Source organism: Monodelphis domestica, chromosome 2, assembly GCF_027887165.1.
Source record: "Monodelphis domestica isolate mMonDom1 chromosome 2, mMonDom1.pri, whole genome shotgun sequence".
NCBI classification, from domain to species: domain Eukaryota; kingdom Metazoa; phylum Chordata; class Mammalia; order Didelphimorphia; family Didelphidae; genus Monodelphis; species Monodelphis domestica.
The window spans coordinates 198,049,927-198,076,221 of record NC_077228.1 but is presented as its reverse complement, the minus strand read 5'-3'; the positions used below and the strand labels follow the sequence as shown (position 1 = coordinate 198,076,221).

The window sequence follows — 26,295 nt, the reverse complement described above, 5'->3', positions numbered from 1 at the left end:
CAGAAGAGCGATAGTCCTGCCACCTCCTTATTATCTCCCCTATCTCACTCAGGCAGGGATGGACTGAAAGATGGGATCTAATTTGTCCTTCTCTTAGTCCTGTTTCATCCCTATTCCATTTTCTCTTCCCTCCCTCCCTCCCTCCCTCCCTCCCTCTTTCCTTCCTTCCTTCCCTTTTCCCCTTCATGTCTCTTTTTTCCTTCTTTTAATTTTTCCAATTACATGTAATAATAATTTTTGACATAAGTTTTCCAAAATAATAAGATCCAAATTGTCTTCCTTCTCTTCTTCCTCTCTTTACTTCCCTCTTCCAGAGATGGTAAGCAACTTTATCTGGGTTTTGCACATATTATGTAAGACATTCTTCCATATTGGTCATTTTTGTAAGAGAATACTCATATAAAACCAAAACCCCAAAATAAAAACTCAGATAAACTAAAGTGAAAAATAGAATGCTTTTATCTGTTCCTAGTCCAACAGTTCTTTCTTTGGAATTGGGTAGCATTCTTTGTCATAAATCCTTTTCTTTCCTTTTTAAAAATAAAAAATGACCTTTTGTCATCCAGATATCTCTTGGTATCTCTTTCCTTTCCTGCTCCCGGAGAGCCATTTATTATAGCAAATAATAATATAACATATATATATTTTTAAACCTTTACCTTCTGTCTTAGAATCAATGCTAAGTGTCAGTTTCAGGGCAGAAGAGTGATAAGGGCTAGGCAGTTGGGGTTAAGTGACTGCCACCCAGCTAGAAAGTGTTTGAAGTCAGAGATTTTAACTCAGAACCTACCTTCTCCAGACCAGGCTTTCTATCCACTAAACTACCTAGCTGTACCAACAAATAATATTTTTAAGGAAAAAAAAAGAAAAAATAATAACAAAATTGATCATCAAAAAACCTTCTGAAAGTATGTATAATGTTCCATATCCATGAACCTCTCATCTTGCAGAGAAATTGGGTGAAGGGTGTCTTCTCAGTATATCATCTTTGAAGCTATGCTTTGCTCTTTATAATTTCACAACATTTATTTTTTATTGTTTTGTAGTCCTTTTTTCATTGAATTGTTGAAGTCATTGTGTACATTGTTCTCCTGGCTGCATACTCTTGTATCCCCTTCTACTTTCAATTGAGCTTTGACTCTGGAATATCAGGGTAGAGTTTGAGGATGGCAGGGTGGGGATTTTCCTTTTTAGACATGCAAATAATTACACTCTAATCCCTAGTTCTTTGTGGCTGACTGAAATGTCCAGTTCTGTGTTGTCCCTGGAGACCAGGTCTGTGTATTTGTGGGAGGATGGGTGTCCTTTACAGTCTGCCTTCCTAGTTCCCAATCTGAGGCAGGTGTCCCCTTCTCTTTCAATCCTTGTTGAAGGGGAGAGTTAGGGATCTCTTTAGACAAGGTCCACCTGGTAAGGACTTGGGTTCAAATATCACCTGAGAGGTCAAAGCACAAATCAACTGTTTACAACCAGTGCTTGGCTACCAAAGTACCAATGATCTTTCTTTCTGGGGCTTAGCACAGGGACTGGTACATAGTAGGCACTTAAATATTTATCGAATTGAATTAAAAAAGAAGAGACTGGGATGGGGTTGGCAATAGGGCATTGAGAGCCACAAGGATATTCTCCCACCCCTAACTTCTATTTCTCTCCCCCTCTCTCCCCCTCTCTCCCTCTCTCCCTCTCTCCCTCTCCCCCTCTCCCCCTCTCTCCCTCTCCCCCTATCTCCCTCTCTCCCTCTCTCCCTCTCCCCCTCTCCCTCTCCCCTTCTCCCCCTTTCTCCCTCTCCCTCCCTCACCTTTTGCCTTAGAATGGATACCAAGTATTGGTTCCAGGGCAGAAGAGCAGTAAGGACTAGGCTATTGGGGTTAAGTGACTTGCTCAGGGTCACACAACTATGGAGTATGGAGTATCTGAGGCCATATTTGAACCCAAGATCTCCTGTTTCTAGGCCTGACTCTACTGAACCAGCCAAGCTACTTCACCCCCATGTTTCTTGACACCTTTCCCCAACACCCAGGGACCCATGGTCTTATGGGAAAAAATACTCTCATACTGGTTGGAAAGATACTGGAATGGTGAGTGTCAATTGAGTCTGCAATTGTGAATGGAGTGCTTTGCCCAGAACCCTGTTTATTATCCTCTTCCTGGCCTACCATTCCAAGTACAAAAGTGAATCACTCCTCTGCACAGCTGGGTTGGGACTGGGGGTGGGGAGGAAGTTCTGAGAACTAGCTGATGTCACCATGGTGGACATTACCCTGAATAAAGGGCCTGAGCCTTATAAGGGCAGGAAGATCAAGCCAGATGGGCCAGAGTTGGGAGGAGGCTGAGGTTTCACAGGGCTCTCTCATCGTGATGAGTTGTACCTAAGCCTCAGGTTAAATATGGCAGCAGTCCTTTCCCCAAAAAGGGAATCTGATCCCTGATTCTTCATGGTTGTCTGAAAGGTCCACTTCTGTGTGGGCATGATAGGTAGGAGGTGGTAGAATTGTGAGGAGAGGGGATGGGAAAATCCAAGCTTTCTTTGGAGAATGGTGAACCTGGGATCATAGATGAAGAGTGAGAAGAAATTTCAGAGGTCATCTAATTCAGTCCCTCCTTTTATAAGTAAAGAAACAGTGACCAAGAGAAGGAATCTCGGGGTCATGCTCTGTAGATCGAGAGGCCTGGAAGAGATTTTTCTGCACATATTTCCTATTTCAAAGATCAGAAAATGGAGGGCAAAAGGATTTCAACTCAAGTCCTTTTGACTCCAAATCCAGCATCCTTTCCATCCCACAGTTTGGATTTAACTGTTAGGCAGTGGGTAACCATTAAAGTTTTTTTGAGTAGGTGGGGAATGGGATCAGAACTTTGCTTGGAGGGGGATTAATGGGGGAACTTTTGGAATAATTCTTGGATCATATCTCTAGAGCTAGTTGTCCTTCAGTCATTTCAGTTGTCTCCTAGTCTTGGTGATCCCATTTGTGGTTTTCTGGGCAGAGATACTAGAGTAGTTTGCTATTTCCTTCTCCAGGTGATTTTTACTGATGAGGAAACTGAGGAGAATAGGGTTAAGTGACTTATCCAGGGTCACACAGCTAGAAAGTATCCAAGGCTATATTTGAACTAAGATATTCCCAACTCAAGTCTGAGCACTGCCTCTTCTTCTTTTTTTTTTTTAAAGAAGACAGGAGGTAAGGGTTTAAAAAATAATAATTTTAGAGCTAGAAGGAACTTAGAAACCTTTGAGACTACAGTATTTTTTATACCCTTACCCTCCATCTTAGAATCAAACCTGTAAAGAGGTTCCAAGGCAGAAGAGTGGTAAGGGCTAGGCAATGGAGGTTAAGTGACTTGCCCAGGGTCACACAACTGGGAAGTGTCTGAGGCCAGGTTTGAACCCAGGACCTCCCAGCTAAAGGCCTGGCTCTCAATCCACTGAGCCACCTAGCTGCCTCCACTGCCTCTTATTCTTAAACTAATTAAAAAGAGAAAACATTTGACTAGTCCAGAGGTCCTGAGCCAGAGGCTGGAAAAGTTCCAAGACCAGCTGGGAAGGGTATTTGTACCTGCTGTGTAAGCAGAGGAGTGGCATTATTAAATAGGAGTAAGGATTTTTTTAATCTAATAATGGGTAAGGATATCTTTGCTAGGTAGTGCAGTGGATAGAGCATTAGACTTAGACTCAGAAAGCCTTGTCATCTAAATGCCAGGGATAATGTCAGGATTAAATAATATTTGTAAAGTATTTTGTAAACTTTAAGACACTGTATAAATGCTAGGTATTTTTATTAGTATTAATATTATTAGGACAGCTAAGTGGCAAAGTGTATAGAGTGTTGGACTTGAAGTCAGGAAGACTCGTGAATGTCCTGAGTTCAAATTCAGTCTCAGACACTTAATAGCTGTGTGACCCTGGTCAAGTCACTTAACCCTGTTTGCCTCAGTTTCCTCATCTGTAAAATGAGCTAGAGAAGGAAATGGCAAACCACTCCAGAATATTTGCCCCAAAAAGCCCTCAGACACAATGAAACAACACAATGACAACAAAAAGCAATTCTTTGGAATTCTTAGCTTCTTACGAAAGAGAGGCAGAGGAAGCTGTGTGGGAGAGAGAAAACTGGGTTTGGAATTAGGTTGAATCTGGTGACTAGGGACAAATCACTTGACCTTCTGTGGGCCTGTTTCCTCTTCTGTGAAATCCAATTCAGCAAACATTTATTAGTGCCTATGACTACTGTGTAAGATACTGGATCGACTAAGCCAGAAATCTTAGTCCCTGTTCTCTGATTCGTGGGATGTCCTGAGGAAAGTGTTTTTGTGTGTTTGTGTCCTAATGGCATTTTCACAGGCCCCTGATCCAAGCTCTGAAAGCCTTAGGACTGCCAAGAATTGGGGGCCAAGTGACAGGTGGTGGGTGGTGGGGGAATAGGGGGGACCGGAATCATCTGGCTCAGCTTCTGCCGAAGTACATTCCACCCTAACTGCTACCCTTCCTCTTCTGTGCTTGGAAACCACCCATCTCTCATCCTGGAAACTCTCAGGAGGCTCCATCATGTGGTCCATGTCCTGGGCTGACCTTCTTTCCAGGGTCAGGGCCACCCTCTATGGAGGAAATTCGGGCTGAAGTGGGGAGAGAGAGATCCTCACAGGGAGGGAACAGCTGGACCGAGAATGACGTCTCGGGGATTACTTGGTTCCCAGTCAATGTGGAAGAAAGGAGGAAAGAGCCTTAGAGGTCCTAACTTTTTTCCTTTTCAATAATAATAATAATAATGATGATGATGATGATAACAATAACAACTTTTCAGTTGTTTTCCATCATGTCCCATTCTTTGAGACTTCACTTGGGATTTCCTTGGCAAAGATACTAGAGTAATTCACTGTTTCCTTCTCCAGTTTACATCTCCTCAGATGTGGAAACAGAGGCAAATGGGGTTAAGTGACTTGCCCAGGGTCACACAGCTAGGAAATGTGTGAGGCCAGATTTGAACTTGGGAAGATATATCTTCCTCACTTCCAAGATCAGCACTCTATACACTTTGTCACCTCGCTGCCCTAATAATAACAATAGTAATACTAATAGAACTACCTAACGTTTATATAGTGTCTTAAAGTTTACAAAATACTTTACACATGTTATCTATTTGATCCTGACACTATCCCTGGGAGTTAGCTGTTATTATCATCCTATTTTATAGACAGTGAAAATGAGGCAAACGGAAGTTAAGAAAATATCCAAGGCAGAATTCAATCAAATCTTTGTGACTCCAAGCATAACAATTTTTTTACTTATCCAGCTTAATTAAATTCATTCTATTCCATTTCACTATATTCCTAGGGACTTTTCAAATCATGGTCCCTCAGTTGCATCTGCATCTATACAGCCTTCCCAACCTCTATCCTCAGCCATTTTAATTTCAATACTACCCAAAATTCTGCTACCAAATCTTTTTTTTTTTAATCTTTACTTTCTGTGTTTAGAATTGATATTAGGCAATAGGAGTTAAGTGATTTACCCAAATCATACAACTAGGAAATATCTGAGTATTTGAACCCAAGACCTCCCGACACTTGGGCCTGCCACTCAATCCATTGAACTACTTAGTTGTCCACTCTACCAAGGCTACCAAGTCTTCTCAGAGTGCTATCTTTAAATGCAGAAAGTTAAATATACAAAATGGTAAATTTCAATTAAAGATTATACAAATGTAATTTCTTCCCCCTTTCCAAGTTATAGAGACCATCATCTATCCACAGGCCCTAGGTTAAGAAACATTCCCCTCCTTGTTAAAGTTCAAATAAAATATTTAAAATGCCATTTACATTTTTAAATTAAAAGAAATTTCTTTTTCTAAACCTTACCTTCTATCTTAGAATCAATTCTAGGTATTGGAAGTATCTGAGACCAGATTTGTGTATCTCTTATTCTACTGAGCCACCTAGTTGCCCCCTAAATAAAATGTTTTTTCCCCTCAATTATATGTAAAAACTTTTACCATTCATTTTCTCCCCCCCCCCAAACATTTTGAGTTCAAAGTCCTCTTTATCCTCCCTAAGATGGTAAGCAACTTGCTATTGGTTAAACAAGTGCTATCGTGTGATACCTATATTCATAAAGAACCCCCAGTAAAGTGTTGTCTGTTCTGTTCATCCTCTGCCCAGGACCCCCCCTCTCCCTCCCATTTCCCATCTCATTGGCCCTTTCTGGAGGTAAGCTCCACGGGGTTGGCAGTGGCAGCCAGAAGCTGGTGAATGCTGTCCTACTCTGCATGCTTCCTCTATTCTAGATGCTTCTTGTCTCTTGGTACAACCCTTGTGGCAGCTGTGGCCACTTAACAGCTCTTACCCATGGAGACTTGGGGGGGTGCCTTCTAGGGCCTGGAAGAAACCTTCAAGGATTAGTCAGGTCCCAAGTGTTTGTGATAGTAGAACATGCTCTTTAGGTCCTGTGACTCAGATGTTCAGGTTTAAAGTTCTGCCTGGCCCCCCTTTTCATCCCACCAAGGACCCCTGTTTGGAGTCTCTTCTGTTCCATCCCTTCTCAGCTCACTTTCTCTGCTTTCTCCTCCAGGTGCGTTACAAGGAAGAATTTGAAAAGAACAAGGGGAAGGGCTTCAGTGTCGTGGCTGACACACCTGAGCTTCAGAGGATTAAGAAGACCCAAGACCAGATCAGTAATGTAGGTTTTCCCCCAACCCTTTCTTCCTTTCCCTTCCCTCTGCACGCCATCCTCTCATCTCCTCTTTCCCATCCAAGGCTGAGCAATATGGATAAAACTGATTCTCTTCTGCCTGCCTCCTCCTCTCCAGGAGGGCAGGCCTGAGGCAAGAGAAAAGCCAAGGCCCAGGTGTTTCCTGGGACCCTTTTACCCACTTGGGTCACTGATCTGCCTTGTTGTCTTTTCTCCCCTCTAGTGTTTGTGGGTTTGGCTGCTGCTCTTTGGGCCCCCCAAACTCTGAGACCCTCCTCCTTTCCCAAGAGCCAGACTTTGGATGTTTACTGTCTTTATTTTTCTGCAAGGTTGCATGATAGTGTGATGGGGATAGAAATGGGCATCTTGATTAGAAGGTTCAACTTGCAGTTGGTGAGGGGGTGAAGGAGATAAGACTGTCTGGCTGTCTGTCTGGCTGTTGGTCTCTAGTTTGCTAAGGAAGCAGCAACTGTGGAGGCCATCATTTCCTCCCTCACACGAGGTTCTTATTTCCTTCCTGTGTGAAGACCCTGGCCAGCACACCCTTGCCTCTGCTCCTGACACCCAACCTTCCTCTTCCTCCTGTCTTGCTGCCCTCCAGTACATAGACATTCAACTGCCCCAAGCCCTTCCTGTCTAGAGGGGGCAGAAAGGGAGCAGCTTCTAAGAGGAAGTACTGCACTTATCTCTCTGAGCACTGATATACTCTCCTCTGCCGCTGGGTACCTTCGAGCAGGCAGTGCAGGGCTTGGATATCTCCTCTGGGCTACAGATTGGACTGTGGTTTCATGCTGTCCATTCTCTTGCCTTTGTGGGTAGTGAAGGAAACAGGCTTGGGGTTTCCTGTAGAGAGACACAGCTAGGGAGTTTCAGAGACAGAGAAACAAAGAGACACCCACATATAGACAGACGCAGAGACAACGTGAGACCCACAGAGTTAGAGACAGAAAGATACAGAGACCTATAGAGACAGTCACAAGAGAGAGACACCGAGACAGAGTGAGATTCATACACACGAGGCAGAGAGTTAGAGACAGAAAGTGAGACACAGACAGAGGATGAGGCAGAGACACAGCGAGGTACACAGACACAGAGATGGAGAGAGAGAACAGAGACAGATGGGGATCACAGAGAGAGAGTAACATAGACACAGGAAGAGTTAGAAACAAAGAGAAACAGTCACAGAGAGGATGAGATGATGGAGAGAGAGTGAGACACACATAGAAACCCAAGAGTTAGAGACAGACACAGAGAAGAGACAAAGAAACAGCGAGAGACAGAGACACGAACAGGCAGAGAGAGAAACACAGGTGGAGGAAGAGACAGAAAGAATGCGTTCATGCTTGTGTGAAAGGGCATTTGGAACCAACTCCGGGGACTTCAGTGGGAGGGCAGGTTGTGTTTTGGTGTTCTGCCAGCATCAACACCTCTATAATAGCTAATGATAACAGAATATTTATATAGCGCTTACTATGGACCAGGCATTGTGCTAAGCACTTTACAGTTATTATCTCGTTGAATCCTCACAGCAGGTAGGTGCTATTATTTTCCCCATTTTACATTTGGGAATACTTGAGGCACACAGAGGTGCACAGGTCCCATGGTCACATGGCTAAGTATCTGATGCCAAATTTGAACTCTGGGCTTTCTGCCTTCGAGCCCTGTTCTCTGTCTACTGCACCACCTAGCTCCCTCACTTCTACATTTCATCATTCTGTGATGCCTCCATTTCCAAAGCGTTCAGATATTGCCCCAGGCCACCCCGCTACCCCCATCCTCAAGGGCCTGTACCTAGAGCAGTGCTTTGGCATCATGCAGTGTGCCTGACTGATTCTGAAAAGTCAGCCTCACTACATTTGTTGTCTCCATTTGATCTCAGAACCTCAGGGGAGATGGTCTTCCTTCCCAAGGGACTGATGAGGGAGATCAAAGCACAAGGAGATTCTTTGCCTTTCTAAAGCCACCCACAGAAGTAGTGATGGTGCCTAGACTGAAATTCATGTCCTGCCCTCAGCCCACTAGACTAGTGTGCCTGCAGTGCTGGGTACCTGAGCCTACGAGATCCATAGGGCTGCTCCCTGCTCTCCAGGGTCTTCTATCCTTAATTACCCTGATATAGGAATAGTTAGAAAGGATCGAAACCCAATTGGACCAATACTAATTAATTTTTCAACCCCCCAGAGCAGTGATGGGTCAGCACTATATAGGAGGATGGTTAGGATATGGAGAGGCTTAAATTGTTTTCTTTTGCTGTGTTCCTGAAGGCTCATCATCCTGGCACTCTAATATCCTTCATCACGTATACACACACTCCACACATCCCACTGTTGGTTTATAAACTTCTACCTAACCTTGGCAACAGGGCCTGGAGCTGTAATTTTCACTGCTTTAGGCAACTTCCATATAAGTGTAGGTGGACATCATCTCTGTAACTTCAGTCTTAGCGAGGTCCCTAGCATACAAGTGACTTGTCCAGGGTCACACAGCTATTTTTTTTTAATTACTTTTTAAAAAAATTTAAATATTTTTCCATGGTTACATGATTTATTTTCTCTCCCTCCCCGCTTTCCTCCCCACTCCCAGAACTGACAAGCAATTCTACTGGATTATGCATGTGTTATCACTTGATACCTATTTCTATGTTATTCATTTTTGTAATAGAGTAATCTTTTAAAACCAGAACCCCAAATCCCATACCCATATAACCAAGTGATTCTACTTCCATAGTTCTTTCTCTTGATGTGGATAGAATTCTTTCTCATAAGTCCTTCAGGAGTGACCTGGACTATTGCATTGCTACTAGTAGCAAAGTTGATTACATTTGATCATTCCACAATGTTTCCCTTTCTGTGTGCAATGTTCTCCTGGATCTGCTCATTTCACTCTGCATCAGTTCATGGAAGGCTTTCTAGTTCATGTAGAAAAGCAAGCAGTTCATCATTCCTTATAGCATAATAGTATTCCATCACCATCATACCACAGTTTGTGCAGCCATTCCCCAATTGAGGGACACCTCCCCTCCCATTTTCCAAAATTTTGCCACCACACACCCAGTTAGTTTCTGTAGGAGGCATTACTGAAACTCAGGACTTCCTGCCTTTGAGGTTGACTCCACTATGCCATGATAAATCTCTGCTTTACACATAGTAAAATAGCCTTTTTATCTGGTTCTGGACCCTAAATGGATCTTTTCTAGAACTTCTAACCTGTTCCCAGCTTTTATGTAGCTTTCCTTTTGAGAACACTCATTCCTTTTTTTTTTTTAATAGCCCTTACCTTTCATCTTAGAATCAATACTGAATATTGGTTCTAAAGGAAAAGAGAACTTGTAAGGGCTACGCAATTGGGGTTAAGCGACTTGCTCAGGGTCACCCATCGAGAATTTGTCTGAGGCCATATTTGAACCCAGGGCCTCCTATCTTCAGGCCTGGTTCTTTATCCACTGAGCCTCAGTGCCCTGTACTCTTGACTTTGATGCTGTTACTGTATTGAGCTATTAGGGTGGCCCTAGCCCCATTCCTGAAGTTCCTGGGAGACCCAATGGGAAGAAAGGCTAGAAAAGTATGAGCAACTGGTTTAGGAACTGTGCTTGAATTAGAACTGTAATTGAGTCCTTAATTCTTTTATTTGCTCCCTATACTACCTTGCCCCAAGTCTCTACATTTCCCTGGGCCTCAGTTCCTCCCTTTGCAAAATGTAATGGCTAGATTAGTTTTATCTCGGTGGTCCTCACTGTCTCTAAATCTTCTCATCCACTTCCTCTTGGCTTTTTTCTACACATGGTTGCCTTCCTAAATAAGAGAAGTGTTAATGTTTAAGGAAAACCTACCTGGGAGCTGGAGCCTTGGAATCTAGGTATCAGAGCTAATTATGGCAGAGACATTTACACCTGGAAAGAGAAAAATCAGTTGCAACTTCCATTGCCAATTACTGATTGTCTTTCCTGGGAGTTGTTGACCATTAACTGGACCTGTTACGTGGTCTTAACTCTTTGGTTTTCTTTCCTGGGAGATATTGACATTAACTGGACTCAGTAAGAGATAGGTATAAGTTACTTAGCTGGGCTGTGAGGAAGTTAGAAGGCTGAGTTTTTATAAAAATCTATTCAACCAAATGAGGATCTGCCCTTGTTTTGGAGAACTTCCTTCAGCAAGGGCTACACAAGGATCTCTTTTATTCCTTCATGGGCACACCTTGGTTTTTTAACCTAAAATAGCATTACCAATTTGATCTACCCACCTAATTCATCTGACCTGGTTTTCCTATGACTTTTTTTTTTAAACTAAAAAAAGAATCAGACTTTCAAAACTAAAAGAGACCTTAGAGATCATTTAATCATAGACTCTTCAGGTTGGGAGGGACTTTCCAGGATGGGTTGGATTAGTATGAGCAAGACCTAAACCATTCTGGAAAATCCCTATAGAAAGGAACATCCATGTCTGTGGCCATCTAGGGAAATAGCCTGTTCTCTACCTCCCAAGGTAGTAAACCATTCTGACTTGGGATAACTTTGAAAGCTTCCTTCCTTCCTTCCTTCCTTCCTTCCTTCCTTCCTTCCTTCCGCCCTTCCTTCCTTCCTCCCTTCCTCCCTCCCTTCCTCCCTCCCTCTCTCTCTCTTTTTCTTTCTTTTTAAAGAGGACAGTAGGCCTAAATCTGATTATCTGCCACTTTTTCTTACTGCTCCTAGTTTTACCCTCTGGGCCCACCCAGTAGAAGGCTAATTTTTCTGAATGGCAATCTTCCAAATACTCAAAAACAACAATTAGGGCCTTCTAAGCGTCATTTTAGAGGTGAGAGAACTGAGGTCCATGGATGGCAATTAACTTGCTCCATGTCATGAAATTGATACCATGACGAAATCAGGATTCTCACTTCGGTCTTCATCCTCTCAGGCCACAGGTCTTTTCCTTATATCTTACTACTTCTTAAAGAAATATGCCCTGAAAAGACTGGGATTTGCCATTTACAAGAATATGTGTTAGATTTTGAAGGCAATACTAAAAGAAACCCTAAGGGACCCAAATTGGTAGGGCCATTTGGGTGTATAGATCCTATCACCTCATTTCTATGGTCACAGGATCAGTAATTGAGAGCTGGAAGGAACCTGTGAGGCAGTTGAGTCCCATTCCCCCCACTCCCTTTTTTTATTACCCTCACCTTCCACCTTAGAATTAATACTGTGTCTTGGTTCCAAGGCAGAAGAGTTGTAAGGGCTAGGCAATGGGGGTTAAGTGACTTGCCCAGAGTCACACAGATAGGAAGTGTCTGAGACCAGATTTAAACCAGATAGGACCTCCCATCTCTAGACCTGGCTCTCAATCCACTGAACTACCCAGCTGCCCCCATTTTTCAACAGAAGAAACTGAGGCACAAAAGGGCTAGTGCCACATAGCTAATAAAATGAGAAAAGCTCCAACCCAGGTCTTAATGATTCCAAGTCTTGTTATGAAGAGCAACATGTTAGATTAGGTCTTTGGCCTAAACTTTGGCCATAAGATTAGAGGACCATAAATTTTGAAATGGAAGGACTTTGGATTTGGAGGCTATCAACTACAACTTTGTTTTCCAGATAAGGAAATTGATTTATAGAGAGATCAAGAGACTTATTCAAAAACAGCTACTAAATGTCTGGCATTTAGGATTCGAACTCATTTCTTCCTGACTATGTGCTCAATTCTGTGTACTCTTGTCCATTGAGCCATCTAACTGCTTCATTGAAAAGCATCTTGACTCTTCTGAGGACATCACCTCCTGAAGTCTCTCTCCCCTGGCTAGCTACAATCCCATGACCCAATGATCTGATAAATTATTGAGAATCGTAGATTTGTCTATGTACATACAGAAATGCACATAAAGAAATTAAAACATAAAATTTCTTCTACTGCTGTGTAGAAATGCTGTTAATTAAGGCAAAGCACTTTAGTTAAAATATATTTGATAACCAAATCTTGTGATTACTTAATCATACTACATTGTATCTTAGTTTGGTCTTTTAGCATTGGCTTTCTTTATTTTTAAACCCATACTTTCTGTCTTGAGTCAATAGTGTATACTTGTTCCAAGGCAAAAGAGTGGTAAGGGCTAGGCAATTGGAGTTAAGTGACTTGCCCAGAGTCACACAACTAGGATATGTCTGAGACCAAGTTTGAACCCAGGATCTCCCATCTCTGGGCCTCGCTTTTTATCCACTGAGCCAACCAGCTGCCCTTTATTGGCTTTATTAATTTTTTGAAAGTATGGAAAGTAAATGTAACTAAAAGGAAATGACCAAGCATTCATTTTTTCTCCTCTAAAACAAAACTTTTGTAACAGATATGCTTTGTCAAATAAAACAGATTCCCACATGGCAATTTCTTAAAAATGTATATTTCACTCGGAGATCATTCTCTAATGAGAAGTGGGATAACATACTTCATATTTGGCCCTTTGGTATTGGCTCTGGCCTTAGCATTGACCAGAATCCTTAGGTTTTTCAAAATTGTTTGTCCTCACAATGTGTTTTCCTGGTTCTGCTCATTTTACTCTCTATCATTTCAAATAAGTCTTCTCAAGTTTCTCTGAAACATCATTTCTTTCAGTAAAATAATATTTCATTTCTTTCATAGACCAGAACTTATTCAGCCCTTCTCTGATCAATGGACAAATGCCCCCTTAGTTTCTAGCTCCTTGCTAATACAAATAGCCGTGTGTGGAGTTTACGTGTCGGCTGCCCTATTCTCTGTGTATGTATTAGATGTACCAAAAATTTTAATGCAGTTTAAAAAAAGAACCAACTCTTACCTTTTGTCTTAGTATCAATTCTAAAACAGAACAGTGGCAAGGTTAGGCAATTGGGATTAAGTGACTTGCCCAGGGTCACAGCTAAAAAGTATCTGAGGCCTGATTAGAACCCAGGACCTTCTGACTCCAGGCTGGGTGCTTTAGCTACTCTGCTACCCTCAATACAGTTTATTTGTTTTTTAAAACTTGGTACCTTTCATTTCAGAATTAATATTGAGTATTGGTTCCAAGACAGAAGAGCAGTAAAGGGTAGGCAATGGAGGAGTTAAATGACTTGCCCAGGGTCATATAGCTAAGGAGTATCTGAGGCTACATTTGAACACAGAATCTCCCATCTCTAGTCCTGGACCTCAATCCACTGAACCACTTGGCTGCCCCCTTAATGCACTTTTAAACTATCAGCTTAAGATTTGTAGAATATCTTATTGTGGTTTTTATTATTGCTATTATCTTCCCATGGAATGTACTAATATTGATTTCATTCTTTATATAATGGTTTAGTACTTTTCAAAGAATAAATCTATGAAATGGGCTCAGGGTAGGGAATAATAATATTTGTCATCTGGATTAGGATGGGACTGGACTTAATAGCCTAAAAGGTCCTCTTGGCTCTTCCTCTCCAGTCCTATGACTTTTTCATCTTTTTTGAAATAACCCTTACCTTCCATTTCATTTTTTAAATCAATTACATGTAATAAAAAATTTCTATGTAAGTTTTCTGAATACTAAGTATTAATTCCAAGGCAGAAGAGTGTTAAGGTCTAGGCAGCTGGGTTAAGTGACTTACCCAAGGTCATATACCTAGGAAGTATCTGAGGCCAGATTTTGAACCCAGGATTTCCCATCTCTATGCCTGTCTCTCTCTCCACTGAACCACCTGGCTGCCCCAATTTGATTGCCTTAAAGGCTTGCAAAGTATTTTATCTGCATCTTCTCCCTTGGCTGAAATAGGCTTCACGCCCAGCTCTTTGTAAACCCTCCCTCCCCCTTACTGACAATTCCTCTTCTGACCTGCTCTCTGTGCCCCCTCTTCCTCTCCACAGACGTGCATACACCTGCCAGCTGTGCTTGTATGTGAGTCATTTCCACCGACTCGGGAGACTGTTTCCATGCATGGAATCAGTCACACCTGGCTTTGGACATTCACATGCAGTCCTCCACGGGGATGTCGAGCTCCAGCCTCCTTGTGCAGAGTCAGAGCTTAGAGCTGTTCTCCTGGGAGGACACTGGGGTTAGTGGTGCAGTAAGTGAGCCGGGAGGTGCAATTTCAGGTTGCTCATCTGCAGATTTGAACCAGTGAATGACTCTCATCTCCCAAACATCTCCCTATCTCTCCATCAGCCTCAGAAGTCATGTACTAGTCCTGTTCAATGAGAATATTTTGTTCTCGCACTCCCCCCCCCCCAGTTGTCCTCTCCTGGCAAGCCCATCCCCCCAGTGTAGGCACTTGGAGGGGAAGGAGAGAGATGGGCATTTCTTGCTCCTCCAGTCCTACCCCCTGGAGATGGAATCTTCCCTAAGGCTAGGGGCACTGCGTGGGTCCAGATCCTTTCACAAACCCTTCTAGGCGCCTCACCACAACACCAGCTTCTCCTCTTCCCTCCTTCCTCCATCCCAGGTTCCTCTCAGCTCTTCTTCCCTGGGATAGGGCCTCTTTTCATCATCGGAAAATAAACACCACAGGCCTCCCTATCCCCCAGGACAGAAACCGGAAGGGCAGACAAGCAGCCAGGTCTGGGGAAAGGTGAGTGGAGGTAGAAGCCCTGTTGTCACTGAGATCTTAGCAGGGGAAGGAGGGAGAACAGGACACGGTATCGCTTTCACTTGTCTCCTCCTTTCCCCTCCCTCCTCCTTCCCGGTCCATTGTATTGGAAGCAAAGGAGGGGAAGATAATGTTTGTAGAAGCAGCCATGGACTCTTGGGTCCAGAAGGCTTCTGGACACACCACAAGGTGTGTCTTCACCTACCCCCCTGACCCCCTGCTAAGCTTGGTCCAGAGCCAGAGAGTACTGTTTGCTCCTGAGGCTGGCCGGACTGAATCTAGCTTCTTATTGTTATCCTCAGTCAAAGGACATAGCAGAGCATTTAGCAGATGATCCTAGACCTGTGCCTCCTGCTCAGTCTCCTGGTCTCATCCAAACATGTTGCTGAATTAGAGGAGGAAGGATCTCTAAGGTCCCTTTTTTGCTTTGAATCTCATGATTCTCCAGGAGGAGGAGGCACTGCCATCATTCTGGGTCTTAGTTCCTCCTGTCCCCAGGGAGCTCCCTGGCTTGGTGACCAAGCACCCCCCTCCCCCCATTCCAGGCTCTATCACTGCACACACACCCTCCCTGCCAGTGTGTCTTAGCCCTGACTTTGGTCAATAACTGTTATTTAGCCAGTACACAGAGAGATCCAGTTGTTATCCGATTGGCTGCAGCTTCATTAACTCTAGCCTAGCTATTAATTTTTAAGCCCCAGCTGGCTAGACTTTTAACTCTTTTCCTTCCTCTGTCGGCTGCTGTTGGAGAAATAGAAAGGAAACAAGCCGGGATGGGGCAGCTGTAGCAGTAGCCAGGCACACCCCTGCTTCTGGGGCCAAGCCGTTGTTGGGGTGCTCTTCTCTGCCTCTGCCCCCGTCCTAGACATAACAAATTTCTCTCTCAAACTCCCCCAAGTATCAAATCCAGTGCTCCTGGGTAAGGGAGAGGGGAATCTCCTCTTTTTCTATCCTGCCAATTCTCCTTTACAGATTAAAAAAAACAAAAACAAAAATCCTCTCTCACCATTTCTGCCCAGTCCAGTGAGCAGCTGGAAGGGGAAGAGATAAGACCAGCCCTATTTATTCCCTGTCCTCCCCACACCTTTTAGAAAAAATAGTTTTTAAATCATCACCTTCTTCTCTGAATACATCCCTTTCTCCTTGCCTAGCTATCTTCCTGAAACACGTATTAAAAAAGGAAGAAGGAAAAAAAAACCCCAGTTAAGCCAAACCAACCAACTCTGTGCCATATTCCATATCCATAGTTCCCCCTGTACTCTTTTCTACTGAGAGATAGTGTTTACTGAGGCCTTACCAAATGCTGGCCCTTAAGCTAACATACACACAGACACGCTCTGTCGATGTCTTTCTCATCTATTCCTTCTACGTCTGTAGTCCGCCATCTCTCCATTGAGAAGAAACCAAAGGGTTTCATTCATCCTCCATCCTCTGGAGTCAAGATTAGTCTCTGCATTGGTTGAATTCTGATGGCTTTTATTCTCCACTTTGGTCATTGTATATATTGTTCTTTTGCATCTCCTTTCTTTGTCCTGCCCCAGTACTGCCCTCCCACCTCCCCTCCCTCTGATTTGTTCTCCTGTTGGGTTTAAAAAGCATCTTAGCCATCGATAGTGAATGAGTTATTACGTGTACACTGAGGGGTCAGCTGGGACTCTGCGGAGCAGGACCTCTGCAGACCACTTGTGCTGTGGTCCAGGGTGAGGATGTGGGTGTCTAGGCAGCTGATTGGCTAGAGAGATGGGTAGAAGAAAGGTTGGAGGTCCACCTATTATCCAAGCCAGTGTGCCAGGGCTGGTTGTCTGGGGGTTTCTTTGCTCAGTCTCTTTCTTCTGTATCTATGCCCCCTGCTTGACTGGACCATTCCTGAGTAGAGTCCAGAGATAAGATCAGACGTTGAGACCTTCCTGCCTTCCTTCCTAGTCCTTTAGGGAGGCACAATGGGGAAAAGGTTGACCTGGATTGTTCAAAAGCGTTTTCTTTGGATTAGTCAAAGATTTGCTTATGCAAAGAGTGCTTCAAGACATTTCCCCTTTTGGTCTCAGTTTCCTCGATATCAGTGAGCTTATGAACCAGTGCTTCATCTGTGCACAAAATGGGGCTGAGTGTAAGGGATGATGCAAGTGTAGGTAAGATCAGCTAATCATCTGGTCATTTGGTGTGTGTTAAACCCCTATGTGCTAGGGCAGCTAGATAGATAGAACTCGGGACTTGGTATCAGGGGGACTCATCAAATCTGGCCTCAGACAGTTGCTAAATGTGTGACCCTGGGCAAGTCACTTAACTCTTAGATCTTGCTTCTCTTCTGTCTTAGAATTGATACTAAGGGTTTAAAAAATAAATTCAAACAAAATTTAAGGGCTTATATGCTCGGGACCTAGACTACAGTGACAAAAAGGAAACCATTCCTTCCCTAACGTAGCTTATATTTCATCGTGCCAACTCCAAGTGCCATACCTTTGCATTGGCTGTCCCTGATGCCAAGAATGCACTCCTTCCACACCTTTGAAACATAGCATAAGCAACACTTTCTACATTATTTTTTCCCCTCCAATTGCGAGTACCCTTTACCCAAACTGTCTTTTATTTAACTTCATTATATTTACTGGTACTTATAAAGCACTGGGCTTAGAATCAGGAAGATTCATTTTCCTGAGTTTAAATCTGCCTCAGACACTTCCTAGTTGAGGGACCCTGGGCAAATCACTTGACCCTGTTTGCCTCAGTTTCCTCATCTGTAAAATGAGCTGGAGAAGGAAATGGCCAACCACTCTTAATTATCTTTACCCCAAATGAGGTCATAAAGAGTCAGAAAAAAACTGAAAAATGACCATACAATGACTTGGGTTCAAATCCTGTTTTTCAACATACAGGCAAGTCAACTGTACCTCTCAATTGTCCTCTAGGCAATATAAATTATAGAGTTAGCTACAAAGGAGTTGCTGATCTGTGACTGGGGGGGAGCTTCCACACTATAAGTACCCCAAAGAAGTATCCTCTTCCCTTGTTATATAGTAGATACCATACTAGGTACTGCAGATACAGAGACAGAAACAAATAATTGTTCTTGCTCTGAGTTTTTTCTGTTCTGAAAAAATGTGCTTTGGGTCACATAACTCCTGCTGCAAGAAGGATGGGAACAACATTAGTTTTGGAATCTTCGGCTTCTTGTTATTGACAGCTGTCCTCTTGGACTACCAGGGCTCAGGGAATAGAGTGCCAGGTGTGAAGTCAGGAAGACCTAAATTCAAATCTTGTCTCAGATATACTAGCTTGGTGACCCTGGGCAAGTCACTTAACCTCTGTTGGCCTCAGTTTCCTCATCTGTAAAATGAAGGAATTAGACTTGATGGCTTCTCGGTCTAAAATTTATGATCCTAGGAGTCATTGGTTAGGAGATCTGGAGGAAGCTTACTGATCATGTGACAGCATATAAATCACTTTGCATCAGTTTCTTCATCTGTAAAATGGGGATAGAGGGGTGGCTAGTTGGCTCAGCAGATAGAGAAACAGGTCTGGAAATGGAAGGTCCTGGGTTCAAATCTGGCCTCAGACATTTCCTAGTTGAATAATCCTGGACAAGTCACTTAATCCCAATTGCCTACCCCTTGCCACTCCTCTGCCTTGGAACTGATATTTAGTATTGATTCTAAGACAGAAGGCATGGGTTATTTTTTTTTCAAATGGGGATAGAATGTCTCCTATTACCTGCCTTGCAGGGTTGTTCTAGGGAAATGCTTTCTACTCCTAAAGGTTCTGTGGAAATTTATTGTCACTGTGTTACTGAGGAGGAGAAGCTGAAGGACACAGATTATTATCTTTGTTTATTATAAAGCAAATCATGTGGATTATAATGAGTCAGGTGCTGAATTTTCCAGGTGACTTTTCCTCAAAGATCTGGCCCTAATTTAGACTGCCCTGACACTTTCATAAGAATGGCTAAAGAACTCATTCCTCTTCATGGGTCAGATTAATATCATCTCCCAGGGAAGACAATTAGCAAATGGCGGCAAAGTTGCTAGTGATTGTTATCTGCCAAGGTGTGAATGTCTCTGTCATAGTTAGCTTTGATACCTGGGCTCTGGCTCCCTCCCTCCCCATGGGGATCTTGTCCCTGGGCAGGCTCTGCTCCCAAGGGGTGCTCAGCTTGTATTGGGGGCGGAGATGAAGACATCCAGAGCAGTATGGGGTCAGGAGCTGGGCAGAGAGCTGCAAGCTTAGGCGGAGAACAGCATGGCAGTGGTTAATGCTTCTCTCTGCGCTGTTTTATATTGTGTAAATAGCTGGTGTCCTGGGGAGGTGGGGTATGCTTCAGCTTCTCCCTAAGGGCGTGGGTTCCTCTGACATCTGGGCCCTTACATTCCCTTAGATGTGAATCCCAGAGCACATTGTTGGGATGTTTGTGTGTGGCAAGAGAGTGGTGTACCCCTGCCTCAGGGCAACTCAAGTAATAGTAATAGGACAGTAGAAAATAGATTCAGAAATGGAAGGAACCCACAATTGTCCCAGTCAGGATTCCATCTTGGCTTGGTTTTGTCTTGCCTCTTCCCAATCCTGATCTCTCTTGCAAGGAAGAAGCAACTTGTAATAGGAGGGTCTGAAGTTAGCTACTAGAGAAAGAACTTCCAGGCAGTGAGAGAGACTAAAACTGTCTTCTCAGGATAAAGGGAGAAACCCAGAATAAATTCTCATCTGTCTGAGCATGCACCAACCTCCTGAACCGCAAGAGTTTATTTGGGTTGTTAAAAAACAATTGTTAAACCTTCCTATTTACTCCTTTACCTCCTACGAAGTGCACAGAGAGCTGGGGAGGAGCAGTCCAGTTGTTCCTTTCCCCTTGACAAAAGCCATTCCACCTGCCTGTGTTGGCAGAGACTCCCGCCCCCCCCAAATTCCTGTGGTGAGTTGTGGGGACCTCTTCCTCCAGACATAGAGTAATTGAACACTATTGTGGTGAACACTTTGAGATTGTGTTGGGAGTTAAAAATCACAGGGGAACACAGAACTAGTAGCTAGAAGAGTGGTTGGAAGATGGAGAAGCAATCACTGGTTCTCCTCTTCCCCAGTCACCCCCGCCATAGCCAGTATATTAAAAAAAAATCTAAAAAATAAATAAACGTTAATACAACTGACCAGTGATGTCCCCAGGGATCAGCAGGATCAGGACTAGAATCTATTAATAAGTGGCACAGTGAATAAGAGTACTAGACCTTGAATTAGGAAGACTCATCTTCCCAAGTTTAAATCTTGACTATAGACACTTCTTATTTTCAAGTTCAAATCTTTTCTCAGACACTTAATAGTTGTATGACCCTGGACAAGTCACTTAACCCTGTTTGCCTCAATTTCCTCATCTGCCAAATGAGCCAGAGAAGGAAATGGCAAACCATTCCAGTATCTTTGCCAAGAAAACTCCAAATGGGGTCACAGAGACTCGGACACAACTGAAATATCTCTAAGCTCCTGTGGAGTGGGTCACTCTCTAGCTCCTCCTAAGTAGCTAGTTGACTTGGGGCATTTTTAATTAGATCATTCAATTAATCAGTAAGCATTTATTCAATCCTTGCTATGTTCCAGGCACTATCCTAAGTCCCAGACATATGACCAGAAGCAGGTCAGTTCCTACTCTTGAGAAATTCTAATGGGGGAGACAATATATTTATAAAGCATAACATTCGAGATAAATATAGTAGATGGAAGGTAGCTTTAGGGGGAGAAGGCTGTAGCTCCTAGGGGAACTAGGATAGATTTCGTGGGGGAGTTGTCCCTGAAGTTGAGCCTTGGATTTTAAGAGGCAAAGGTGAAGAGGGAGAGTATTTTAGGCAAAGGGGCTGGGAGATGATTATGAGAGGAGTGGCTAGGAGGCCCGTCTGGCTGGTCTGTATAATTCATAGAGGGGAGTAATGTGTTTAAAGGACCATAAGCTAAGTAGGTGCCATGTTAGTAAGTGCTTTAAAGGCCAAGGGGAAGAGTTTATATTTGATCCTAGAGGTAACAGGAAGCCTTTGGAGTTGACTGAAAGGAAAAGTGACATGGTAAACTATGCTTCAGGAAATTGTGGAAGATTGTGGTGGGGAGAGACTGCAGGCAGGGATACCAGGGAGAAGGCTTTTGGTATTCTATTTCTTCTGTTAATCTAGGCAATTTATATTTTTGTAAATATTCATCCATATCACCTAGATTGCCATATAATTGAGCAAAATAGTTTTTAATGATTGCCTTAATTTCCTCTTCATTAGAGGTGAGGTCTCCCTTTTGATCTCTGATTCTGTTAATTTGGTTTTCTTTTTTCCTTTTTTTATTAGATTGACCAGTACTTTTTCTATTTTATTTGTTTTTTTCAAGGTACCAGCTTTTAGTCTTATTTATTTATTTATCCATCAATTTATTCATTCATTTATTTATTTGTTTGTTTGTTAGGCCCTTACCTTCTGTCTTAGAGTCAATACTGTGTATTGGCTCCAAGGCAGAAGCGTGGTAAGGGCTAGGCAATGGGGGTCAAGTGACTTGCCCAGGATCACACAGCTGTGAAGCGTCTGAAGCTAGATTTGAACTTAAGACCTCCCATCTCTAGGCCTGGCTCTCAATCCACTGAGCTACCCAGCTGCCCTCTCTAGTCTTATTTATTAATTCAATAGTTCTTTGACTTTTGATTTTATTTATTTCTCCTTTAATTTTTAGGATCTCTAATTTAGTTTTCATCTGAGGATTTTTATATGTTCACTTTCTGGTTTTTTAATTTGCATGCCCAATTCATTGACTTCTGCCCTCCCTAATTTAATATATGCATTCAAGGAAATAAATTTTCCCCTGAGTACTGCTTTGGCTGCATCCCATAGATTTTGATAGGATGTCTTGTTGTAATTTTCTTCAATGAAATTATTAATTGTTTCTATGATTTGTTCTTTAACCAATTTTAGAGAATCATTATTTAATTTCCAATTAATTTTTGATTTGCCTCAGGGAGAAGGCTTTTGGAATGGTCCAGTCATGAGGCAATAAGGGCCCAAATAAGGGGTGGGGGCTCTTTCAAGAGACAAAGGAGTTGAGTATGACCCGGGAAGGACAAGAATGAATGTCTTAGAAATACTGAGACCGAAACAAAGAAGGGAGGAGTTGAGGTGACAATGTAGCTGTGAGTGTGGGTTGCTGGAAGGGTGGTGTTGCCCTGGACTGGAACAGGGAAGTTTAGAGGGGGGTGGGTGGGTTTCAGGATGAGGAGAGGAGAGTGAGTTCAGGTTATCTTTCTTCCCCTCTCTTTCTTGATTCCACATCCTCCATTTGAGCCTTCTCATGTAACAAAGAAAAGCAGTTAAGCTAACCTAACAAAACCAGTGTGGGCAACTGTCCCTTTCTCCCCAGCCTCATCACATGGAACTATTTTTCATTTTCTGTTCACCAGGTCAGAGATTCTCCCTGCTTACTTCCTTCTGAATCAGTTCATACAAGTCTTCCAGGCTTCTTTAAAATGATTCTTTTCATCATTTCTTCATCAAGGCTCAATATTGTTCCATTACATTTCATGTACCATCATTTATTCAGCTGTTTACAAGTTGATGGCTGCCTACTTAGTTTCCAGTTTTTTGCCACTATCAAAAAAATCTAGCAATTTCTGTCATCCCTACCTAAATCATATTTTCACCTGTCTTGAGATGATTGAATTGTAATTAGGTAGATCATATGATCCAAAGTTAAGACTTATCTACTCTGCTACTGTGCATTCTAAACATGTTTCACTGATGCTTCTACCCTTCCCCCCCAATACTATCCTTTCTCACCTCTCCCTCCCCCAAAGCAGGACTTGGCCATTGAGTCCTTTCCTATGCCCATTGTCTTAATCTTCTGGTGCCACCTGCTGGACAAGAGTAAGGCAGCAGCAGAATCTACCCATATCTGACCTTCCTATTTTGAAATGGCCCTGAATCCCTAGGGGAGTGATGGATGCTGCTGTGGATGGTCTTAGCAGAAGCCAGGAGAAAAAGTGGGAGTTTCTTTAGGTTTCACTGGGCCAGAATCAAACATACTCTGAAATTTTATAGTATAATAGGCCTATCATGGAGCAGAAGGGACTGGACTGGGAAGATCTAGCTTTACTTATCCTCCTGTATAATGGTCTAGGGCAAATGAACCCTTCATTGATTTGCCCTGTCCATGTATTTAATTGTGGTCTTTATTTTGTTTACCTTTGTCCATGTCCAATCTCCCCTACTAGACTTCCATTGCTCCAGTTCTGATGTACTCCCTCAGCATGCAGGAGAGTGCCTTGTTCTTGGTAGATATTTAAAAATAAATATTCATCTACCTCTAGAGGTCAAAGGCCGAAAGGTCCTGATGGACCAAAATATTGGTTGCCCATTTTGTGGTGGTAAAGAATTAGAGACAAATCAAAAGCCCTGGGGGAGTGACTGAAGTACCTTCATTATGTGATTGTAACATAATTTGTGTATCAAGAAATGAGAAATATTAAGAAGTCAGAAATGTGGGGAGATTAGTCTGGAATAACAAGAACAATATAACTAATCTACCTTAATATCAGGGACCTGAAGATCTCTGAAAGGAAACCAGTGATTAATTATAAAAGCAGTTGTGTAACCAACACGCAGGTAATGAAACATTTGTCTTTTGGCAGAGAAGTGGAGGACAGTAGGGGCAGACTATTGTGTACATGATCAGATGAAGTCAGACATCAATTATTTTTGATTGATTGTATTTGTTACCAGAAAGAGTGAAAAATAAAAAAAGGAAATAATGAATGAATGAATCCTTTACTTTCCTAGGACCAGGGTGACATCCTTTCCACAACTGATTAGAAATCCTTGTTTGACTAGGGCAAGGGAATTTAGGGGCTCTATTTTCTTTCTATCCCTCCTGAACCCCTAGGAAAAAGGGGAGACAGGGTCAATCTCTCATACATACTCCAGGCCCTTTGGGTAATGTCTCATTGCTCTCTTTTCACCTCTTGAATTGTCAAGGAAATGAGGGAAGCAAATTCCTAACCTTATCTTACCTGTTGACCCTCCTTCTCCCCATCTCTCCTACCTTTGTCTCATTTTTCCTTCTCCAGATAAAATACCATGAAGAATTTGAGAAGAGCCGGATGGGTCCCAGTGGGGGTGAGGGCTCTGACCCTGAACGCCGAAATTCCCAAGATAGCAGCAACTACCGTCGACCCCAGGAACAGCAGCAGCTGCCACATCACATCCCAGCCAGTGCCCCTGGTAGGAACAGTTGAGGAGAAGGGACTTTTGAGGACCTAAAGGTCCAGAGAGGACTTGCCTAGGAGCCTGGAAGAATTTAGCTAAAATCTACTGAGGCAGTCAGTCTGAGCCTTTTAATGCACTATGATGGGTGTACACAGTCTTGCCATGTGGCTGTTATTTTCACCTTCTGATTCCATCCCAGTGGAATTCTTTTGAGCAGGGATGTCCTGGGTATCTGCAGTGAATCTCTACCTCTTCCCCAAACCTCCACAGGTGCATGGTCCCAATTATATCCTATAACAGTGATGGGGTTCCTTTTAGAGACCGAGTGCTCAAACTGCAACCCTCAACAGGGGAGGGAGGAAGCGCTCCCATTGGACTGCTGGATAGAGGGGTGAATGATGAAAGAAATGTCCTCAGGCGCATGTGGAGAGGGGGAAGGGAGCAGTCCCTCCAGCATGTGTGCCATAGGTTCGCCAACATGGTATTATAGGCTGGGTCCAATATTAGGCCAATGGGAGAAAGAAATCTCAAGGCAGTTAGTAGCATTCCCATCCTAAGAGAGTCCCTTCTGCTACAGGCCCTACATTTGGGAGTTCCCAAACATAGAAACAAGCACAGATGAAGGAATTCTGGCTCTGCTGTTTGCCTTTGAATGGAGGGTAGATGATCAGTAGTCTGAGAAGGCTTCCCAAAGGAGGGGAGTTGAGAATTTGGAAGAGGAGGGACGAGGCTCAGCAGAAAGCAGAGGGTATCCCGGGTTGGGGAAGTGAAAACTCACAGCTAGTGTCCGGGACAGTGTAAGGGATGGAGCCCTCTGAATCAGGTTATAGTAAGGGCTGGTCCTCCAGTGTTCATGGCCTTGAATTGGTACGGTTTCTCTCAGTTTACCAGCAGTCTCAGCAACACCAGCAGCAGCAGCAGCAGCCATCACAGTCCTATGGCTACAAGGAGCCAGCTGCCCAGGTCTCAATACAGCGCAATGCCCCAGGAACGGGAGGGGTAAGTACAGTAACTCCTAGAACCACAGCATGAGCCTTAAAGCCAGCTGAAAATCAACCTGGGATTTTCTTTTTCAGACTGGCTGCATCATTATCACCATCCCTTCTGTGGGCACAGAAGGAATGGCTCATTCCTCAGTGAGCGTTTATTAAAGCACCAGGCACTAGGGATACAAAGATGGAAAGTTAATCCATCCCTACTCTCAAGGAGTTTAGCATGCTATCCTGGGGAAAGGGTTAGGCTTAGGAGCCCCACTTGAGTCTGACCCAGGAAGCAGAAATCATGGGATCATTTCCTCACCTGTACACCAGGGGATGGTAATACCTGATGATACCTGCCATGCCTGTCTCCTCGGGTCATGGTGAGGATGATTGCAATAAATGCATGTTGCAACCTGAAAGCACTGTGGGCAAAGGGAGAAAACTATTACTGTGCTAGTTTTTTGTGACTCAGATGAATTTCCCCTCCAAAGTCCTACCTAACACCTTCCAATGTTAGATTGTATTAGACTAAATGACTTCTGGTGTCAGTCATTTTGGTTGTGTCTGACTCTTTGTGACCCCACATGAGATTTTCTTGGTAAAGATACCAGAGTGGTTGGCTATTTCCATCTCCAGCATATTTTACATAAGAGGAAACTGAGGCAAATAGGATTAAGTGACTTGTCCAGGTCACACAGCTAAGGGATGTCTGAGGCTGGATTTGAACTCATGAAGATGAGTCTTACTGATTCCAAGCCCAGTGTTCCATGCACTGTATCACTTAGCTGTCTTCCCTAGTACCAAGAATACTATTCCATATCCCACTGACCTTGCAATAGATAGAATGGAGGTAAGAGATGGGCTGGGAGGAGAAAAACCTAACCCTTTTGG

The 26,295-nt window shown here is 43.3% G+C and overlaps 1 protein-coding gene across 1 annotated transcript in view; it reads left to right on the top strand.

Annotated features, from left to right (window-relative positions):
* Positions 1-26,295, top strand: part of LASP1 (LIM and SH3 protein 1) — a 66,021-nt gene that overhangs the window by 35,617 nt on the left and 4,109 nt on the right. Inside the window, exons 4-6 of the mRNA XM_001371428.4 lie at positions 6,560-6,667; positions 24,286-24,439; positions 25,308-25,423. Coding sequence (XP_001371465.1) covers positions 6,560-6,667; positions 24,286-24,439; positions 25,308-25,423 — 378 coding nt within the window. The remainder of the gene's footprint in view (positions 1-6,559; positions 6,668-24,285; positions 24,440-25,307; positions 25,424-26,295) is intronic.